We start from the raw sequence: 18074 nt of genomic DNA on the forward strand, positions 1-18074 counted from the left end.
AAAAAAAGGGATAGCGTGGTTACCAATTGCCCCCAATATGCAGGAACAGTTCTGTTCAGTGGCTCAAGAATAGGGGAAATGGCATTATTCTTGGGTTGTTTGTCACATAGGGGGTACTGAAGGCACAAGGGCGAGGAGGGCTGATTGATACATGAGGTGTCGCCATCTGTCGCATGCTAGCTGATTGCCACAAGAACCTAAAGTTCCATGCTATAATCTCCCACTGCTACCACCAGGTATCAACCATGCCAACTTGTTAATCAGAGTGAGCATCTTTTTTGGTGGAAGAATGAGGTAAGATTTTACTTTAATAAGGGAAATTCACCTGTAACATAGTTATCATAGCCTACAATACCTATGGCCAAAATCTAGCTGGCTGGAGGCTCACAGGCAAATACAAATCTAGTATGCAATCTGATCCACTCTAATGTACAAAAAGGAAATTGCGATAGATAGGACTTTAAGTTTCCCTCAAATGAACACAAACATAACTAATATTTATAAAAAGTATAAAACAAATCTTTATTCCAATAATTTAAAAAACACATCTGTTAGGAACGTATACAGTTGTGCTCATAAGTTTACATACCCTGGCAGAATTTATGATTTCTTGGCCGTTTTTCAGAGAATATGAATGATAAAAAAAAAACTTTTCTTTCACTCATGGTTAGTGTTTGGATGAAGCCCTTTATTATCAATCAACTGGGTTTATTCTTTTTAAATCATATTGGCAACAGAAACTACCCAAATGACTCCCCCGTTCTTAATACCATGTATTGCCCCCCTTTAACAACAATGACAGCTTGAAGTCTTTTGTGGTAATTGTGGATGAGGCTCTTTATCTTCTCAGATGGTAAAGCTGCCCATTCCTCTTGGCAAAAAGCCTCCAGTTCCTGTAAATTATTGGGCTTTCTTCCATGAACTGCATGCTTGTGATCTCCCCAGAGTGGCTCAATGATATTGAGGTCAGGAGACTGAGATGGCCACTCCAGAACCTTCACTTTATTCTGCTGTAGCCAATGACATGTCGACTTGGCCTTGTGTTTTGGATCATTCTGATGTTGGAATGTCCAAGTACGTCCCATGCGCAGCTTCCTGGCTGATGAATGCGAATGTTCCTCCAGTATTTTTTGATAACATACTGCATTCATCTTGCCAACAATTTTGACCAAATTTCCTGTTCCTTTGTAGCTCACACATCCCCAACACATCAGTGCTCCACCTCCGTACCTTTCATCATAGGCCTTGTTGACTCCTCTCCAAATATAGCATTTATGGTTGTGTCTGAAAAGCTCAATATTGGTCCCATCACTCCAAATGACTTTGTGCCAGAAGGTTTGAGGCTTGTCTCTGTGCTGTTTGGCGTACTGTAAGCAGGATACTTTGTGGCATTTGCGTAGTAATGGCTTTCTTCTGGTGACTCGACCATGCAGCCCAGCTTTCTTGAAGTGCCTCCTTATTGTGCATCTTGAAACAGCCACACCACGTGTTTTCAGAGAGTCCTGTATTTCACCTAAAGTTATTTGTGGGTTTTTCTTTGCATCTCGAACAATTTTCCTGGCAGGAGAAATCTTATTTGGTCTTCCTGACCGTGGTTTGGTTTCCACAGAACCCCTCATTTTCCACTTCTTGGTTAGAGTTTGAACACTGATGATTGGCATTCTCAATTACTTGGATATCTTTTTATATCCCTTTCCTGTTTTATACAGTTCAACTACCTTTTCCTGCAGATCCTTTGAAAATGATTTTGCTTTCCCCATGACTCAGAATCCAGAAAACGTCAGTGCAGCACTGGATGAAAGATGCAAGGTTCTGTCAGGAGTCCAGAAACTGATTGACCTTTTATACACACACACTAATTACAAGCAAACAGATCACAGGTGAAGATGCTTCTTTTTAATAGCCATTCAAACCCCTTTGTGTCAACTTGTGTGCATGTTATCAGGCCAAAATCACCAGGGTATGTACACTTTTGATCATTTGGGCAGTTTCTGTTGCCATTATGATTTAAAAAGAGTAAACACAGTTGATTGATAATAAATGGCTTCAGGTAAACGCTAACCATGAGTGAAAGAAATGTTTTTGTGTTCTCTTTCATATTCTCTGAAAAATGCCCAAATAATCATAAATTCTGCCAGGGTATGTAAACTTATGAGCACAGCTGTAGTTTTGTAAGTAGGTACAATCCACCACCTGTCTCTCATTAGGGAGGCAGAGACTTTAAGGCTAGGTTCACACTATAGCGATGCGGGAACGCCGCGAACCCGCATCGCATACCTCCCGCCGGCAGTTCACACTGCCCTATGCGGATGGCTGGGAGTGTCAATGATATGTTAATGACACCCCCAGATCCGTCCGCATATCGCAGTGCGATCTGCACACTCGCACAGGGATCGGATCGCATGGTGTGAACACCCATGCGATCCGATTCTGCTGCGGACCAAAAAAAGGGTCCCGTGCGAGTTTGCACCGCAAGTTGTTTGGTGTGCGGGGCAGTGGGAGAAGTGAAGAATTCTAGCTTACAAGCTAGCTTGAGGAATCTCAGATGCGTGTGGTGATAACATGGCTATGAAGTGTCCCGACACCAATTTACGCATTCTTATACTCGTCACTTACAATCAGACCTGTGAGGCAGTGTTTCTCATACTGTTTTCAGTCAAGGCACCCTTAAAAATGATGTACAATCCTGAAGCACCCCATTCTAAATGTAAAAAATGAAACTAATAGTTTTAATTATTGCAGTAGTATCCACACATGTGGGACACCCAACAATAGAGATAATTTATCCCTCCACCCTTGCAAACTGGTACTCTCTGTTTCTTACCCTCTCTCTGCTAATGTGACCCCAGTGCAAACAGAGAGAGGCAGGGGAGGGGAAAACAAGGAGGCTCTGCAGGCACCCAACATCATCCTTTTTAACCAATGATGTCCAGTTTTATTAAATGGCTACATTCCCAATAAGGAAACATTCCCCAGTACATTACCTTAATTCTTGTCCTCCAGTATCTCACCCCAAATCCTCCACTTGGTTGTACCTGTTTATCTGTAGCTCTCTTTATCCTACATCTATTCAAAGTACAGAACTTACATAGGATCTCTCTGCCCTGAAAAGCAGGTGGTGGAGAGCTGGAATTACATCAGTGAGGAGAGCTCTGAGAGCTGATTGGAGTGAAGGAACACCCCCCTTCATACAGCACATAGAAATAGAGCTGAGGCTGTCAATCAGCTTGAGATCCCTCCCCTTTTGTTTTCTTGGTGTCAGGAAACCTTACTTATAGCAGAGGAAGGCGGCATCAGACAGAAATGACAATTGGTGCTCTGAATTGAGACAAGTACATACTATAGAGAGCTATGCTTTGTACATATTTCTTGTCTGAGGTTTACAACCACTTTAATATCACTTTAATGCAATTATGTGACCCAATGTATTTCTTATTGCCTGCCTTTGTTGCAGATTGCACTTATTATGCATATTCATTAAAAAATGTTATAATTTGATGAAGGGGCATGTGAAAGCCCTTAAAATGCATTTACATATGCGATATGTGGAAATAAACATTAAGATTTTGGTCTCCTAACGAGGCTTTTGGTTACAATCTTTATTTGTGGATTTGATCAGAAGCGCCTCCTTGTGGCCCTTTTGTGCATTTGGAGCCACTTTGACATTATGTATCCCCCCATCCTAGATTCTCTATATCTAAGAGGAGCCGAATAGAATGCTTGGATCCAGTGCCTCCCATCTAACAGGTCCACCACAGTAAAAACATGATATCTCTATCCCTTCCCCACTCTATTACAAAAAATAAAAAGTTTTGTCTAGAGTTGGGCTTTAAGTTATATGCTTATAGTCTATGGTGACGTTGTGGTTTACTGCAAATAATTAAATGCCACTTATAATGATATGGCCTATAAGAGTGTGCATTATATATTACAATAGATATAATCACAGTTATTTTCTGTTCCCAGTTCACATTCTGTTTTCAGCATCATACTGTACAAAGCAATCCTAAACATTTCTATCCTTCATTAGGCTCAAAGAGTTTTTTTTCTTCCTTTCCAAGTTGAATGTGTTTTAGTGATAGGTCGCTTTCTCATCTAAACACGCCAAAGGCTCAACAACAGTAGCCACATCAGATGAAAGGCACTTTCTGAATAATTGATGGAGAATGTTGACGCTGGATTATCTGAGCAGGGCATGGTGGAGTCTTCATTTGGACCCTGCACGTCCCTGAGCTTATAGTGGATTGTCTGGAATCAAAACACACACAGATGTAAAAAAATTAAATCACCTCTGACACAGAAAGTGGTTAACTCTTTACATGCCTGATAACCCTTCCTCATATTCTTCTACTTTTCCAACCCCCTGTTGAATTACTTTAACCTTGGTAGGGTTTAGTTAGGCTGGGTTCACAATTGTGCTTTGTGGGAACATGCACAAAATGATGTGTGTTCCCAGCAACACACAAAAAAAACTAGGCGTGCACCGAATGGGTTTTTTGGTGCCGAAACGGATACGGAAAATGAAAAATACACTAGGCCGAAAAGCCGAAACGATACCGAAAATGACTGTTTTTATACAAAAATTTATTTTTATATTTTAAATAAAACATATAAATTTTTATATAACACATTGCTAATAGTATTAGCAAAATTTCCATGCAGTGCACCTCTAGCAGATATGATACAGGAGGTGGTCAGAGACTGCAGGCATAGTACAGGAGATGGTCAGGGACTGCAGACATACAACAGGAGATGGTCAGAGACTGCAGACATACAACAGCAGATCATCAGAGACTGCAGACATGGTACAGGAGATGGTGAGAGACTGCAGACATGGTACAGGAGATGGTCATAGACTGGTGCAGGAGATGGTCAGAGACGGCAGATGTGGTGCAGGAGATGGTCAGAGACTGCAGACGTGGTACAGGAGATGAATGCAGCCTCACCAGTGTCCATCAAATCCAGCCTGCCAGTGCCCAGCAGCCTACCAGTGCCAATCATGTGCAGCCTGCCTGTCCCTCACCATTGCCCCGCATCCTAAGAGTGCCCATCATGCAGCCTGCCTGTGCCTCAACAGTGCCCAGAAGCTTACCAGTGCCCATCATGCAGCCTTCTTGTGCCTCACCAGTGCCCATCATGCAGCCTGCCTGTGCCTCACCAGTGCCCATCATGTAGCCTGCTTGTGCCTCACCAGTGCCCATCATGCAGCCTGCCTTAGTATGTCAGACAGGATCAGGACAGGGCAGTTTTAGCAAGGCAAAGCCAAGAACAGTGCTCTATCTATGGAGGAAAGCTGTCAGCACACCGCGTTAAGGAGCGGCTTGACGCTATGATCAGTGGGAGGAGCATTATCAGTGTGCAGCGCCGCAGGGGGTTAAGAGTGCAGGACTTATTGTTTGACATGCTGTTGAAACAGTGAGCTCACTCAGTGAAGTTTACAGCAATATATATATATATCATTTTATTTATTTTTTTCACCAGAGACCCTAGAGAATAAAATGGCGGTTGTTGCAATATTTTATGTCACACGATATTTGCGCAGCAGTCTTTCAAACGCGATTTTTTTTTTTTTTAAAAATACACTTTAAGGAATTTTAAAAAAGCAAAACAATAAAGTTAGCCCATTTTTTTGTATACTGTGAAAGATGATGTTAAATCAAGTTAACTTCTGTGTTCACTTCTGTGTGCAAGCTCAAAGGGATGAGGCGGGTTAACACATTCAATCAATCAATAATGAAATAAGTGTCCCCTAATAATTCATAATACAGTAGGTGATACATAATTAATAAGTGAAATACATTTAAAAAGACTTTTTACATTGTTAATACATTTCTAAAAAAATATTAAAAAATATATAAATAACACAACTATTGCAAATTCATATATTAAAAAAATCGCTGTTACTACAGGTGTTTTGCCTTTTTTTTGTAAAAGAAGCTCAATGTTTTCCTGCAGTGCCTTGAAAAAGTATTCATACCCCTTGATATTTTCCACATTTTGTTACATCATGTTACAACCAAAAGCGTAAATGTATTTTATTGAGATTTTATGTGATAGACCAACACAAAGTGACACATAATTGTGAAGTGGATGGAAAATAATAAATGGTTTTCAATTTTTTCTTACAAATAAATATGTGAAAAGCGTGCTGTGCATCTGTATTCAGCCCTCTTTACTCTGATACCCCTAACTAAAATCTAGTGGAACCAATTGCCTTCAAAAGTCACCTAATTAGTAAATATAGTCCACCTGTGTATGATTTAATGCAAGTATGAATACAGCTGTTCTGTAAAACCCTGAGAGGTTTGTTAGAGAACCTTAGTCAGCAGACAGCATCATGAAGGCCAAGGGACACACCAGACAGATCATGGATAGAGTTGTGAAGTTTAAAGCATTGTTGGGTTATAAAAAAATATCCCAAGCTTTGTACATCTCATGGAGCACTGTTCAATCCATCATCCGAAAATGGAAAAAGTATGACACAACTGCAAACCTATCAAGACATGGCCGTCCACCTAAACTGACAGGCCGGGCAAGGAGAGCATTAATCAGAGAAGCAGCCAAGAGGCCCATGATAATTCTGGAGGAGCTGCAGAGATCTACAGCTTAGGTGGACAAATATGTCCACAGGACAACTATTAAGCCCCATACACACTATCAGATTTTCTGATGATTTTTTTCCTTCAGGTTTACCAAAACCATATAATATGAGGTCAAACCTTAGGAGTTTCAATGTGTATGCAATCAGGGAGGCCCTTGCACTACATGGTTTTGGTAAATCTAAAGACAAAAATTGGCAGAAAATCTGAGTGTATATAGGGCTTAAGTTACGCACTCCACAAATCTGGCCTTTATGGAAGAGTGGCAAGAACAAAGCCATTGTTAAAAGAAAGTCATAAGAAGTCCTGTTTGAAGTTTGCAAGAAGCCATGTGGGGGACACAGCCAACACGTGGAAGAAGGTGCTCTGGTCAGATGAGACCAAAATTTAACTTTTTGGCCTAAAAGCAAACTGCTATGTTGCCGGAAAACCAACACTGCACATCACCCTGAACACACCATCTCCACCGTGAAACATGGTGGTGGCAGCATCATGTTGTTGGGATGCTTTTCTTCAGCAGGGACAGAGAAGCTGGTCAGAGTTGATGGGAAAATGGATGAAGCTAAATACAGGGCAAGGGCAATCTTAGAAGAAGAGTCTGCAAAAGACTTGAGACTGGGGCAGAGGTTCGCCTTTCAGGAGGACAGCAATCCTAAACATAGAGCCAGAGCTACAATGGAATGGTTTAGATCAAAGTATATTCATGTGTTAGAATGGCCCAGTCAAAGTCCAGACCTAAATCCAATTGAGAATCTGTGGCAAGACTTAAAAATTGCTGTTCACAGACGATCTCCATCCAATCTGACAGAGCTTGATCTATTTTGCAAAGAAGAATGGGCAAAAATGTCACTCTCTAGATGTGCAAAGCTGGTAGAGACATCCCCAAAAAAGACTTGCAGCTGTAATTGCAGCGAAAGGAGGTTCTACAAAGTATTGTCTCGGGGGGCTGAATACAAATACACGCCACACTTTTCACATATTTATTTGTAAAAAATTGAAAACCATTTATCATTTTCCTTCCACTTCACAATTATGTGCCACTTAAAATTCCAATAAAATACATTTATGTTTTTGGTTGCAACATGACGAAATGTGGAAAATTTCAAGGGGTATGAATACTTTTTCAAGGCACTGTATGTGTCCATGCACATTAGGACAATTTTAGGCATATTGCAAGTTCAACGCTGGTTTGCATTTCTGATTGGAGCTTTCTGACAGAAAAAAACACAAAATTCTCCTAAACTCGTCTAAATTCAAAATATAAGCATTTTTTTCTGCCAAGGAAACTGGCGTTTTTTTTAAGCCCAGTGTACATGGAGCCTAATGCCCCATACATACGGTCGGAAATTCCGACGGAAAAAGTCAGATCGGATTATGTTGTCGGAAAATCCGCTCTATCTGACTTTTTCTGTCGGAATTTCCGACAGAAAAAGTTTGAGAGCTTGATCTAAAATTTTCCAACAACAAAATCCGATCCGATGCACAAAGTGCCATTTGGAGACAAAAGCTATTGGCTACTGGCCTCCACGTAGTTCCTTCGTATGTTTTTAAACTATAGAATTTTCTGACAACTTTGTGCGACCGTGTGTATGCAAGACAAGTTTTGGCCAAAATCTGTCAAAAAAAATCTGACAGATTTTGTGGTCGCAATGTCCGACCGTGTGTATGGGGCATTAAGGTGCAGTTCTTATAACAAGTGAATTCACTAGTGTTGTGGTGCCAAAAACATTACATAACGTGCACATGTCTTATAACAAGAGAATCCACTAATGTTGTGGTGCCAAAAAATGTCCAAAAAAGTGCTGTCCAGATTCCTTAGTGATTACCGCGTGACCTCTCCCTGAGCACACGGTGTACTTACCGGCTGGGAAATTAATTATCACGTATTTTTCAACTCAAAGCACATAGCCGGGGGCATAGCCAGGGGCAATATGTTCCCATATACCCTTTTATTATTAAAACCAGGATTATATCAATCCTATAAAACAATTCCTACAAGCTAGAAATGAAGTCAAAATAAATGTGTATTTCTACCTGTTCTTCCATAGTGTGCTATCGAGTATTCCCTGTGGGCAAGGAAAACAACATAAGCAACAACACAGATGTATGTTTGTGCTGGAGAGGACTTTCCATTTGGAAAGAGAGTTGTAATTTTGCACAGATAAGATGACAGTGTTATTGTTTTGGACTTTATCTGATGATTAATTTCCCAGCCGGTGAGTACACCGTGTGCTCATGGAGAGGTCACCTGGTGATCACTAAGGAATCTGGACAGCACTTTTTGGACATTTATTGGCACCACAACATTGGTGGATTCGCTTGTTATAAGACATGTGCACGTTATGTGATTTTTTTAATATATGGATTGTTTGAATTTGTTGTGTTAGTTATATATTTTCTAATATATATTTTTTTTTAAATGTATATTTCAAAAACTTTTTACATTTATTTCAAGTATTGATTTTCTATCACCTATGATGAAACATTAGGGGGCACTTTCATTAGTATTTTTAATCAATCAATAAAGAAATAATATTATAGTTATTTAGTTGTTGGATATATATTTAGGGATGGTGCCTCCTATAGTGTGGTAAGTTTTTTTTTTTTAATACCCCACCTTTTGAAAAAAAAAAAAAAAAAAAACATACTGTACTGCACATACTTACATTAGTCCAAGCTGGACCAATGTAGCTATGTACAAATTGCCATACCTGGTAACCAGATTTAGCTGTCTGGTCACAGGCTGGGACAGAGAAGTAATCTAACTACAGTAAGGAAAAGGCAGATCACCAGGGTGGCTGTGCTGTGTGACAGAAATACACATGTTCTGCGGGTAGAGCAGCTCCCATCATATATTATATTAGTGTTTTGAACTGTTTGGAGTTCCACTTTTAAAAGAAAATTCTAGTTTTGGACAGAGTGGAGATGGATTACAACATCAGTTCTGTTTTTATTGCTGGGTCCCTGTTTGGCATACTTTTGTTTAGTGCCTAGTGCCACCTGGAATAGGTAGTGAAGAAATATCTTCCCACTGAGACATTGCTTATTCTGCTAAAAGGAAGTGATGTCATAAAGAGGAGCAGCAACAAGTTGGTGGCATAGAGGGACTGCATTGGTGGATCAGCAGTCCTTTATCCAGGAGGTGGGTCACACAACAGCGCAGGCCTGTTGGAAAGAAAAATGACTGCATTGTGGCAGATGGGGTTGTAAATTTTGCCTTAAAGTGGAGGGCCACCCTGAAAAAAAAAATACATTAAAAATTAGAAAAAAAATCTAAAAAAAAAAAATGAAAAAAATATTTTTTTTTTACTTACCAGAAATGCCTGTTGCTAGGCACATAATCCAAATCTGCCTCTTCCTCCTCCGCGGAGATCTTCTCTCTTCTCTCCTCGTCGCGCTGTCTTCTGGGTAATGGGTCGCGCTTCACAAAGCGCTGCGCGACTCGCGCATGCGCAGTCGGAAACGGGCAGTGAAGCCGCAAGGCTCCACTGCCTGTTTCCCTTAGAAAGAATGGCGGCGCCGGGACCCGAGAGACGAAGGACGGGTCGGCCTCGGGCGGCCGACATCGCAGGCGCCCTGGACAGGTAAGTCGGCTTATTAAGTCAGCAGCTGCAGTGTTTTTATTGTGTAATTATTATTATTTTTTAAACGGCCCTCCTCTTTAAACATTGAAAAATAGGTCTACTTTAACTTTGTTAGGCTTCCTCATAAAGCAAAAGATTGTTATGCCTTACTCCTGACAGGTATGGATAATGACAAAATAGATGGACCATTTCATCTATGACGACTCTCAATGCTGTATGATCATATGACTTAGTATAAAGCTGGAAAATCCTGCCAGTGTGTCTAAGTAAGGCGCTCACCATCATTTCAGCATACTAATGATGTTTATGAGCATGGGAAATGCAAGCCACAAAGAGCTTGGGTGCCAAAATGTATTATATATCAAGTTATATAGGCATACCTGCTGTGACTGACACCTTCTCTGTTCTGTCTGCTTAAATTAATGTCAAGTGATAGACAAGAGTGGATTGTTCAGAGAATGTATCTTGTTGTGTGATGCGTGTTGTTCCCTCTTGTCTATGAAATACAAGGATGGTGGTGTACATAAAGATGGAAATGTTGAGATTTTGATTTGTTTATGCATGGAATCCAGTACATTAGGAACATGAACATAACATCCAGGATTAGCTAGTGATATCCATCTGGTTTGGAGAAAGGTTCTGGCTTTCTAGAAATTAAACACAATTGTGTGTAGAAACAAAAAATCATGTATGTCAGAGTATTTTGGCTAACACCACTGGCCTATGTCTGAAAATTCTACCTACCTGGCTTTCTGTAGCTTGAATTCTTTCTGAGCCTGTGATCTGGAACAAGCATGCAGAAAGTGAAAGGATGCTTTTCCAGTCAAATGGAATATAAAGGGATACTTTAAATCAGGATTTTCCAAACAATGGCCTTCAGGCTACATTTTGCCCTCTACAAGATTTTACCCGACCTGCAGCAGCTTCCCCTGGTTGTGATGTGAATGGGGGCTCTGATGTAAAAAGGGTGCTGTGATGTGAAGGGGTACAGTGTTGGCCAGCACTACAGAGGAAAACTATTTGGAGATACTTATTTCAGATGATTGCAAAATGAGCAAACAGTGTGTCCAGGCAGTGGGAAAAGCAAATAAAATTCTAGGATGCATCACTAGAGGTATCACTAGCAGGAGGAAGGAGGTCCTGATTCGTCTATATAGATCTTTAGTTCTCACTACAGGGGTCACCAACAGGAGAAATAAGGTCCTGAATCCACTATATAGATCTTTAGTTATCACTAGAGGGGTCACAAACAGGAGAAAGAGATCCATCCTGAATCCACTATATAGATCTTTAGTTATCACTAGAGGGGTCACCAACAGGAGGAAGGAGGTCCTGATTCCCTTTTATAGATGTTTAGATATCACTGGAGGGGTCATCAACAGGAGGAAGGAGGTCCTGATTCCTCTATATCAGTCATGTCCAAAGTCCGGCCCGCTGGCCATTTGCGGCCCGCGGTCCGGTTTTGTATGGCCCCCACCTTGCCCCCAGCCTCTCCTGCATTATGGCCCGCCGGGCTCCGCACACCCCAAGCGCCTCTCTAACAAGCTGAGGCGTGTGCGGCAGGTCCGGAGCCTGTGATTCCGGCGGGGATTGGTGGCGGTGATTGGCTGCTAGTGCCTCTCACCCCGCCTCTCATCCCCGCCTCCCACTGACGGTCAGATGCTGGGGGCGGTCCAAGGCCTCCGGGAAGCTGACAGCACACGCCGCCAATAGCAGACACTGAGCTGTCCCTGCAGCAGCTGCAGATCTCTCAGTGCCTGTGATTGGCGGCACGGATTGGCGGCGCGGATTGTTTGCGGCGCCGCGCGCTGTCAGCTGCCTGAAAGCCAGAACAGAGGAGAAAAAAGGTAAAGATAATTACCGATAAAGAGAATTAAAGAGAATTAAAGAGGGAGAATATTAAAGAGAGAGAATATTAAAGAGGGAAAATATTAAAGAGAGAGAATATTAAAGAGAGAGAGGAATAAAGAGAATTAAAGAGAGAGAGAAAGAGAGAGAGAAATAAAGAGAGAAATAAAGAGAGAGAGAAATAAAGAGAGAGAGAATTAAAGAGAGAGAGAATTAAAGAGAGAGAGAATTAAAGAGAGAAGAGAATTAAAGCGAGAGAGAATTAAAGAGAAAGAGAGAGAATAAGGCTGTGTTCACACTGCTGCGGGGGGAGATCCGGATGTGATTCGCACCGCACTGCAGTGCAAATCACATCCGATCTCCGTAGCGATGCGAGTTCAGCCATACAGATAGTATGGCTGAATTCGCATCGCTCCCGCAGCAAACTCGCACGGGACCCTTTTTTTTGGTCCGCAGCAGAATCGGATCGCATGGGTGTTCACACCATGCGATCCGATTCCTGTGTGAGTGTGCAGATCGCACTGCGATATGCGGACGGATCTGGGGGTGTCATATATGAAAGGCAGAGTGATTTAACACCTGTGTAGATTTGTCATCCATGTGACGAAATGAAAAGTATGCCGTTTGCAATAAACTTTGGTTAAAAATTTAATTTGCATTTCATTTTAACGGTTCAAAAAAAGTCAGGCAAAATGGTCGGCCCTCATGCATGTTCACTTCATGAAATCCGGCCCTCTTTGAAAAAAGTTTGGACACCCCTGCTCTATATCAAGGGTCAGCAACCAGTAGATCGCGAACAGGTGACTGGTAGATCGTAGTCTGGGCTTGCTGAGCCACCATTCTTGAGCATCACACAGAGTGCAATGCAGAAGGACTACTTGCAGTTGGAGCTTTAGTAGGGAGCAAGAGCCGCATAAGCCAATTCCTCCTCTGTAGTGCTGGCTCCTGTCCCATGTGGAGTGATACCAACTGCGCTCCACCTCTTATCACAGCTAGTGGTCTCCAGAGTGGTGGCAGCAGCAGGAAAGTAGAGATTTTCAAGTCAATGTGAATTAATACACTGGGCATAATAGTATGAGACTGCTTTTACACTGATGCGCTGTGGGTGCAGCGCAGTGTACCTGCAGCTTTCCTGTGGGTTTTCTGCGCTTAGCCATAGACTTCTATTATATCCTGCAGGTTTTATACACTGACTATACTTCTATTATATCCTGAGGGTTTGGTGCTCTTTCAGAAAGTGTACCATGTCTGGAGGATAGAATAGAAGTCTATGGCAAAGCGCAGCTAACCCAGGAAAGGTGCAGATGCACTGCGCTGCACCTGGCAGTGCAGGTAAACCCCAGCACATCAGTGTGAAAGCCGCCTTATATGGGGCTCAGAACAGTAAAGGATCATTTACATTTGCAGTTTGGGGAGTGGTAAAACCCCATAGTTAAGACATGTTTTTATCACAAACCTCCCCAACCACACCCCTTGTAGCTTCAGTGGCCAGGGGTGTACACATGACACAGCAAGAGTTATACACCCTGGAGATACAGTATGTTGCCTCCTCACCACCTGGTTTAAACCCATGGTTACTGTGCAATGCACATGATTGTGACAAGGTAGTATGACAATTAAAGGTTTAAATTGGGTATGAGGAGGCGACACTGTGACCGGTGATCTTTGACTTCTCCCATTTTGTTCAGGTAGATCTTCACCCTTTTAAGGTTACCTACCCCTGCTCTATATAGATCTTTAGTTATCACTAGAGGGATCACCAAATGGAGGAAGGAGGTCCTGATTCCTCTATATAGATCTTTAGTTATCGCTACAATGGTCACCAGCAGGAGGAAGGAGATTATCGTGACAGGGGTCACCAGCCGGATAATGGAGGTCCTGATTCCTCGATATAGGTCTTTATTTCTAACTAGAGGGGTCACCAACAGGAGAAAGGAGGTCCTGATTCCACTATATTGATCTTTAGTTATCACTAGAGGGGTCCCCAAAAGGAGGTCCTGATTCCACTAGATCGATCTTCAGTGAGACCTTATTTAGAATGCTGCGTCCAGTTCTGGAGACCTCACTTACAAAAATATAGGATGACTCCTGAGATGAGTAACAAAAATGGCAAAAGCTGTCACTGGCAATGCCAAATTGGGGCTCTGATGTAAAGAGGGCTCTGATTTGATGGATGCTCTGATGTGAGTTGACTCTGACCTGAAAGGGTTACTCTGATGTGAAGGGAGGGCTCTGATGTATAGATGTGAGGGATTCTGAAGTAGAAAGATGACTCTAATGTGAACAGGGGGCTCTAAAGTGAAAAGGGAAATCTGATGTAAATGAGGAACTGTGATGTGAAGTTATTTATTCATTTATAAAACACTTTTTTTTTTCATCCTGCAAAAATTTGTATAATATAAAATGTGGCCCTCATACTGAAAAGTTTGGAAACCCCTGCTTTAATTGATCTAAAATACATAGCAGAACATTGATACAAGGATTTATAAAATTGCCAAGGAAGGATTTTTTTTTATCTGTTAAGGCATATTGGACCAGGTTTTATAAGGATTTTGCATCCATCCACGTCAGCTGGCATATACAAAGATTTATGTTTGTTTTTTTTAAGGTTGAACTTGATGGACATATGTCTTTTTTTTCATCCGCATAACTATGTAACTAATTCTATCCCTTATCCAGTTTATCCAAGCAGGCTAGGTTTGTTCCTCTGCACACGGATCTCTGATAATCTCTGTTTGTGGTTGCAGGGCTGCGATTCCCAGATGAGTATGTCAGAAGTGTCGTGTATGGAGAGTTCTTCCTCCTGTCAATCACTGGTCCACAACACTGCTCCCGAAATCCTCATCGGTCTGCTTTATAACGCCACCACTGGCAGACTTTCTGCAGAAGTGATAAAAGGCAGCCACTTCAAAAACCTGTCAACCAACAGACCTCCCAGTGAGTGAAAAGCCTTTCTATTCTTCTTCTTAATGAGTTCTAGCACCAGGAGAATCTCTGCCTTTTCTAATTACACTTAAAGGACCAGTAAACCAACCAAGTACATTTTATTCATCTGTGTTATACATGAATTGAAACGAATTGCTCCTTAACACATCTCTTTGTGCAGCATTGAGCTTATTCAGTAGGATAAGAAAAATCTTATAAAGTGCAGTGAACCATAACAACCAATCAGAGTCCATATTTTACAATTTTAGTAAACTGGAATCCAATTGGTTGGGTTGCAGACTAGTCATGTAAGCAAAGATTTTAATCTTTCCTTTAACCCTTGGAAAAGTGCAAATCATCCATTCAAAATAACGCTCCAAGGCAGGGCCCTGAGTTTAAAGGAGAGCTGCAAACTAATGTGTTGGCTCACCTTGTTGAACACAAATAAACTGTATTCTGGAGTTTTAGCAATGACACTTTAATTCTTCAACCCTCTACGGGGTCTGCTTTAAAAACTCTGTGGGGCTAAAGAACTGCTTACTAATATCCATGCACTTTCCACCATAATTGACAATACATCAACCGGTCCAACGTGCCTCTTCTTTACTAGTATGCAGGTCTTTTTAATTTTTTCCAGATTTACAGATGATGGATTCATAGGATTCCTTTAGACTTCTTTATGGTACACTTCACCTAAATATGACTTACCAGTTTTGGTTGGTGCTGAGAGTGCGGAGCTCTTGGCTGTTTTTATGCTTCCATTCTCCAGTGGCAGACTCTGCCTTCCTCAGCAGTAATTTTTGCCTCCTTTAGTTTCAAGCCAAGCAATGTACTCAGACTCCCAGCCAATTTTGGCATGTATACATATATAGAGTATTTAGTGTAATGATAGACTTTTTTTGCTTAGGCTGATGGAGATAATTACGGTCCTAGTGGTGGGCAATACTGCAAACCTATAAATTAAGTTTCTCATATTCACCAACCGACACAGCTCCTCTCGGTAACGAAATGGGTTTGTTAGCCTGCCATTAGGAGAACTAGGCAAAATTGGAACACAATACACAGAACTTTCAGTACCGCCCCTGGGGGCAGGCCCTGTGCAAACAACCCTCCCTGCTGCCCCAGCAGACTCAGTTTTTATTTTGCCTAGTGAAGGAGAATGACCTAGGAACCCTGCGGGCCCTTTGGTCCCTTTTGACGCAGGATTGATGCTTTTGCGCAAGATGTAAGCTCCTGGGATCTTCTATCAACTGCCGCTGGGTGACAGGCTGGTTAAGTTATCCTTGTAGTCCTCCCAGTCCGGCCATCGAGCGCGTGTAGGTCGCAGCTAAGGCTCGGCAGCTCACGACATACCTCAGCTCCAGAGGTGGTCGGTGAGCTTCAATGCTCCGGGTATACATATGACCGGGCTACTGATGTCTGGATCACAGTATACAGGGCCAGCAGCCACCCTGTAACTGCGCAGGAGTGGGTCTGATCGAATGTCTCCCAGCTCTTCAGGACTGGCAAGTACGGCTCTCCCTCCTCGGGGGGTTGAGCAGCTAGGCATTCCCTGGGAAGTTGATTCGGGGGCCACCTCGCCTCCTTCTCTTCTCTCCCACGTCCCTATCTCCCCCCCCTGCGGGGGGGTGCTGCGGATCGCTGGGTCTCTCACCTGTGGGGGGGTCTGTGCGGCTAGCGATGGTATTCTTGCTGGTTCAAGGCAGCGCTGTTTGATGATTTTTCCTGTCACCACATGGCGCTGTCTGATGGCCATTTTGACTGAGGGCAAAGCAGGTTCCCCTTGTGAAGCCTCAGCAGCCATTTTCTGGGAGATTTTCCTATTAGTTGCATTGGCGGCCATTTTTTTGAAGCCTGGGCGCTCTTTTCACTTCAGTTCTCTTGTGACAGCATTACAAGTGCTCTCACATGCTGTTTCTTGTGTCCACTGTGTATACAGGACGCTGGATGGCCATTTCCTGAACGCTGGTGCAAGCTCTGCAGATCATTTCACCGCTATTTTCTACAGCTGTTGCCGACAGTTTCCTCATTCTGCACTTGGGTAACCTCCTGGGGACTACAGGCATGGGTAGTGACCATCACAGAACGCCCCAGGGTGGTGAGTCTGGCGCTAGGAACCCCCCCCACCCCCCAGGCGGCGGCAGCAGGAGAGTGGGACCTTTACTGTCCTAAGTCCCCTTGCAGGTGGCAGACAGGGTAGGGTCAGCATGGCTTAAGAAACTGGTGTTTCTTCCCCCGACATCCAGGCTATTGCAACCGGGTCACCTGCAGATAGCGCTGTGCCCATGGACACCCTGACGGTGGTCCTTAACTCATTTATTGCTAAAATAGAGGCGGTGCGTGGAAGGAAAGGTGCACATAAAAGGCCCCTGCCCCCCCCCCCGTCCTCTGGGTAGAACTCTGATGCAAACTTGGGCCCTGCTGCGGCTGGTGACCCCTGCTCTGACCTATCAGACGGGGCTGACCAGGACCATTCGGACAGCGAGGATGATTTCCCGTCCGGGCGCGACAAAGCGATTGTTGGAGCACTTATCACAGCTATGTGTGATACCCTGAAGATCCAGGAGCCAGCGGATCCCTCTGCTGATGTATCAGTCCCTTTTGGGTCTCGCAAGCCAGCACGTTCACCTAAGGTGTTCCCGTATTTGACTTATTTTGACAAGTTCATCTACAGGGAATGGGGTCAGCCGCAAAGGACCTTTTCGGTCCCCAAAACATAGCGGTGCGTTACCCCTTTGAGGAAAGCCTTCTCAAGAAATGGTCGGCTCCTCCGGTCGTGGACCCCCCAGTATCTAGGTTAAATAAAGTAACCATGATCCCGGTTGAGGGGACTCCTGCATTCAAGGATCCCACGGATAGGAAGGCCGAGGCAGTGGCTCGTTCCTTGTTTACGGTTGTGGGGTCAGCCGTGCAACCAGTACTGGCATCCGCACTGGTGTCGCAGACACTGACTGAGTGGGCAAAACGTTTGCACTGCGAATTGGGAGAGCAAAAGGCCTCCCCTGTCTGCGTAGAACTAGCAGACCAACTAGTGCAAGGCCTCAAGTACGTTTGTGACGCGGCCCTGGATACTCTCCTCCTGTTATCCAGGGCTTCAGTGTTAGCTGTGGTGCTGAGG

The 18074-nt window shown here is 43.2% G+C and overlaps 1 protein-coding gene across 2 annotated transcripts in view; it reads left to right on the forward strand.

Annotated features, from left to right (window-relative positions):
- Nucleotides 1–18074, forward strand: part of SYT14 (synaptotagmin 14) — a 348909-nt gene that overhangs the window by 314370 nt on the left and 16465 nt on the right. For both annotated transcript variants that reach the window (XM_077485715.1, XM_077485716.1), the window contains exon 7: nucleotides 14779–14968. In XM_077485715.1, the coding sequence (XP_077341841.1) occupies nucleotides 14779–14968 (190 nt within the window). The remainder of the gene's footprint in view (nucleotides 1–14778; nucleotides 14969–18074) is intronic.

Source organism: Lithobates pipiens, unplaced genomic scaffold (assembly GCF_037356315.1).
Source record: "Lithobates pipiens isolate NorthernLeopardFrog02 unplaced genomic scaffold, aLitPip1_a1.2 Scaffold_18, whole genome shotgun sequence".
NCBI classification, from domain to species: Eukaryota; Metazoa; Chordata; class Amphibia; order Anura; family Ranidae; genus Lithobates; species Lithobates pipiens.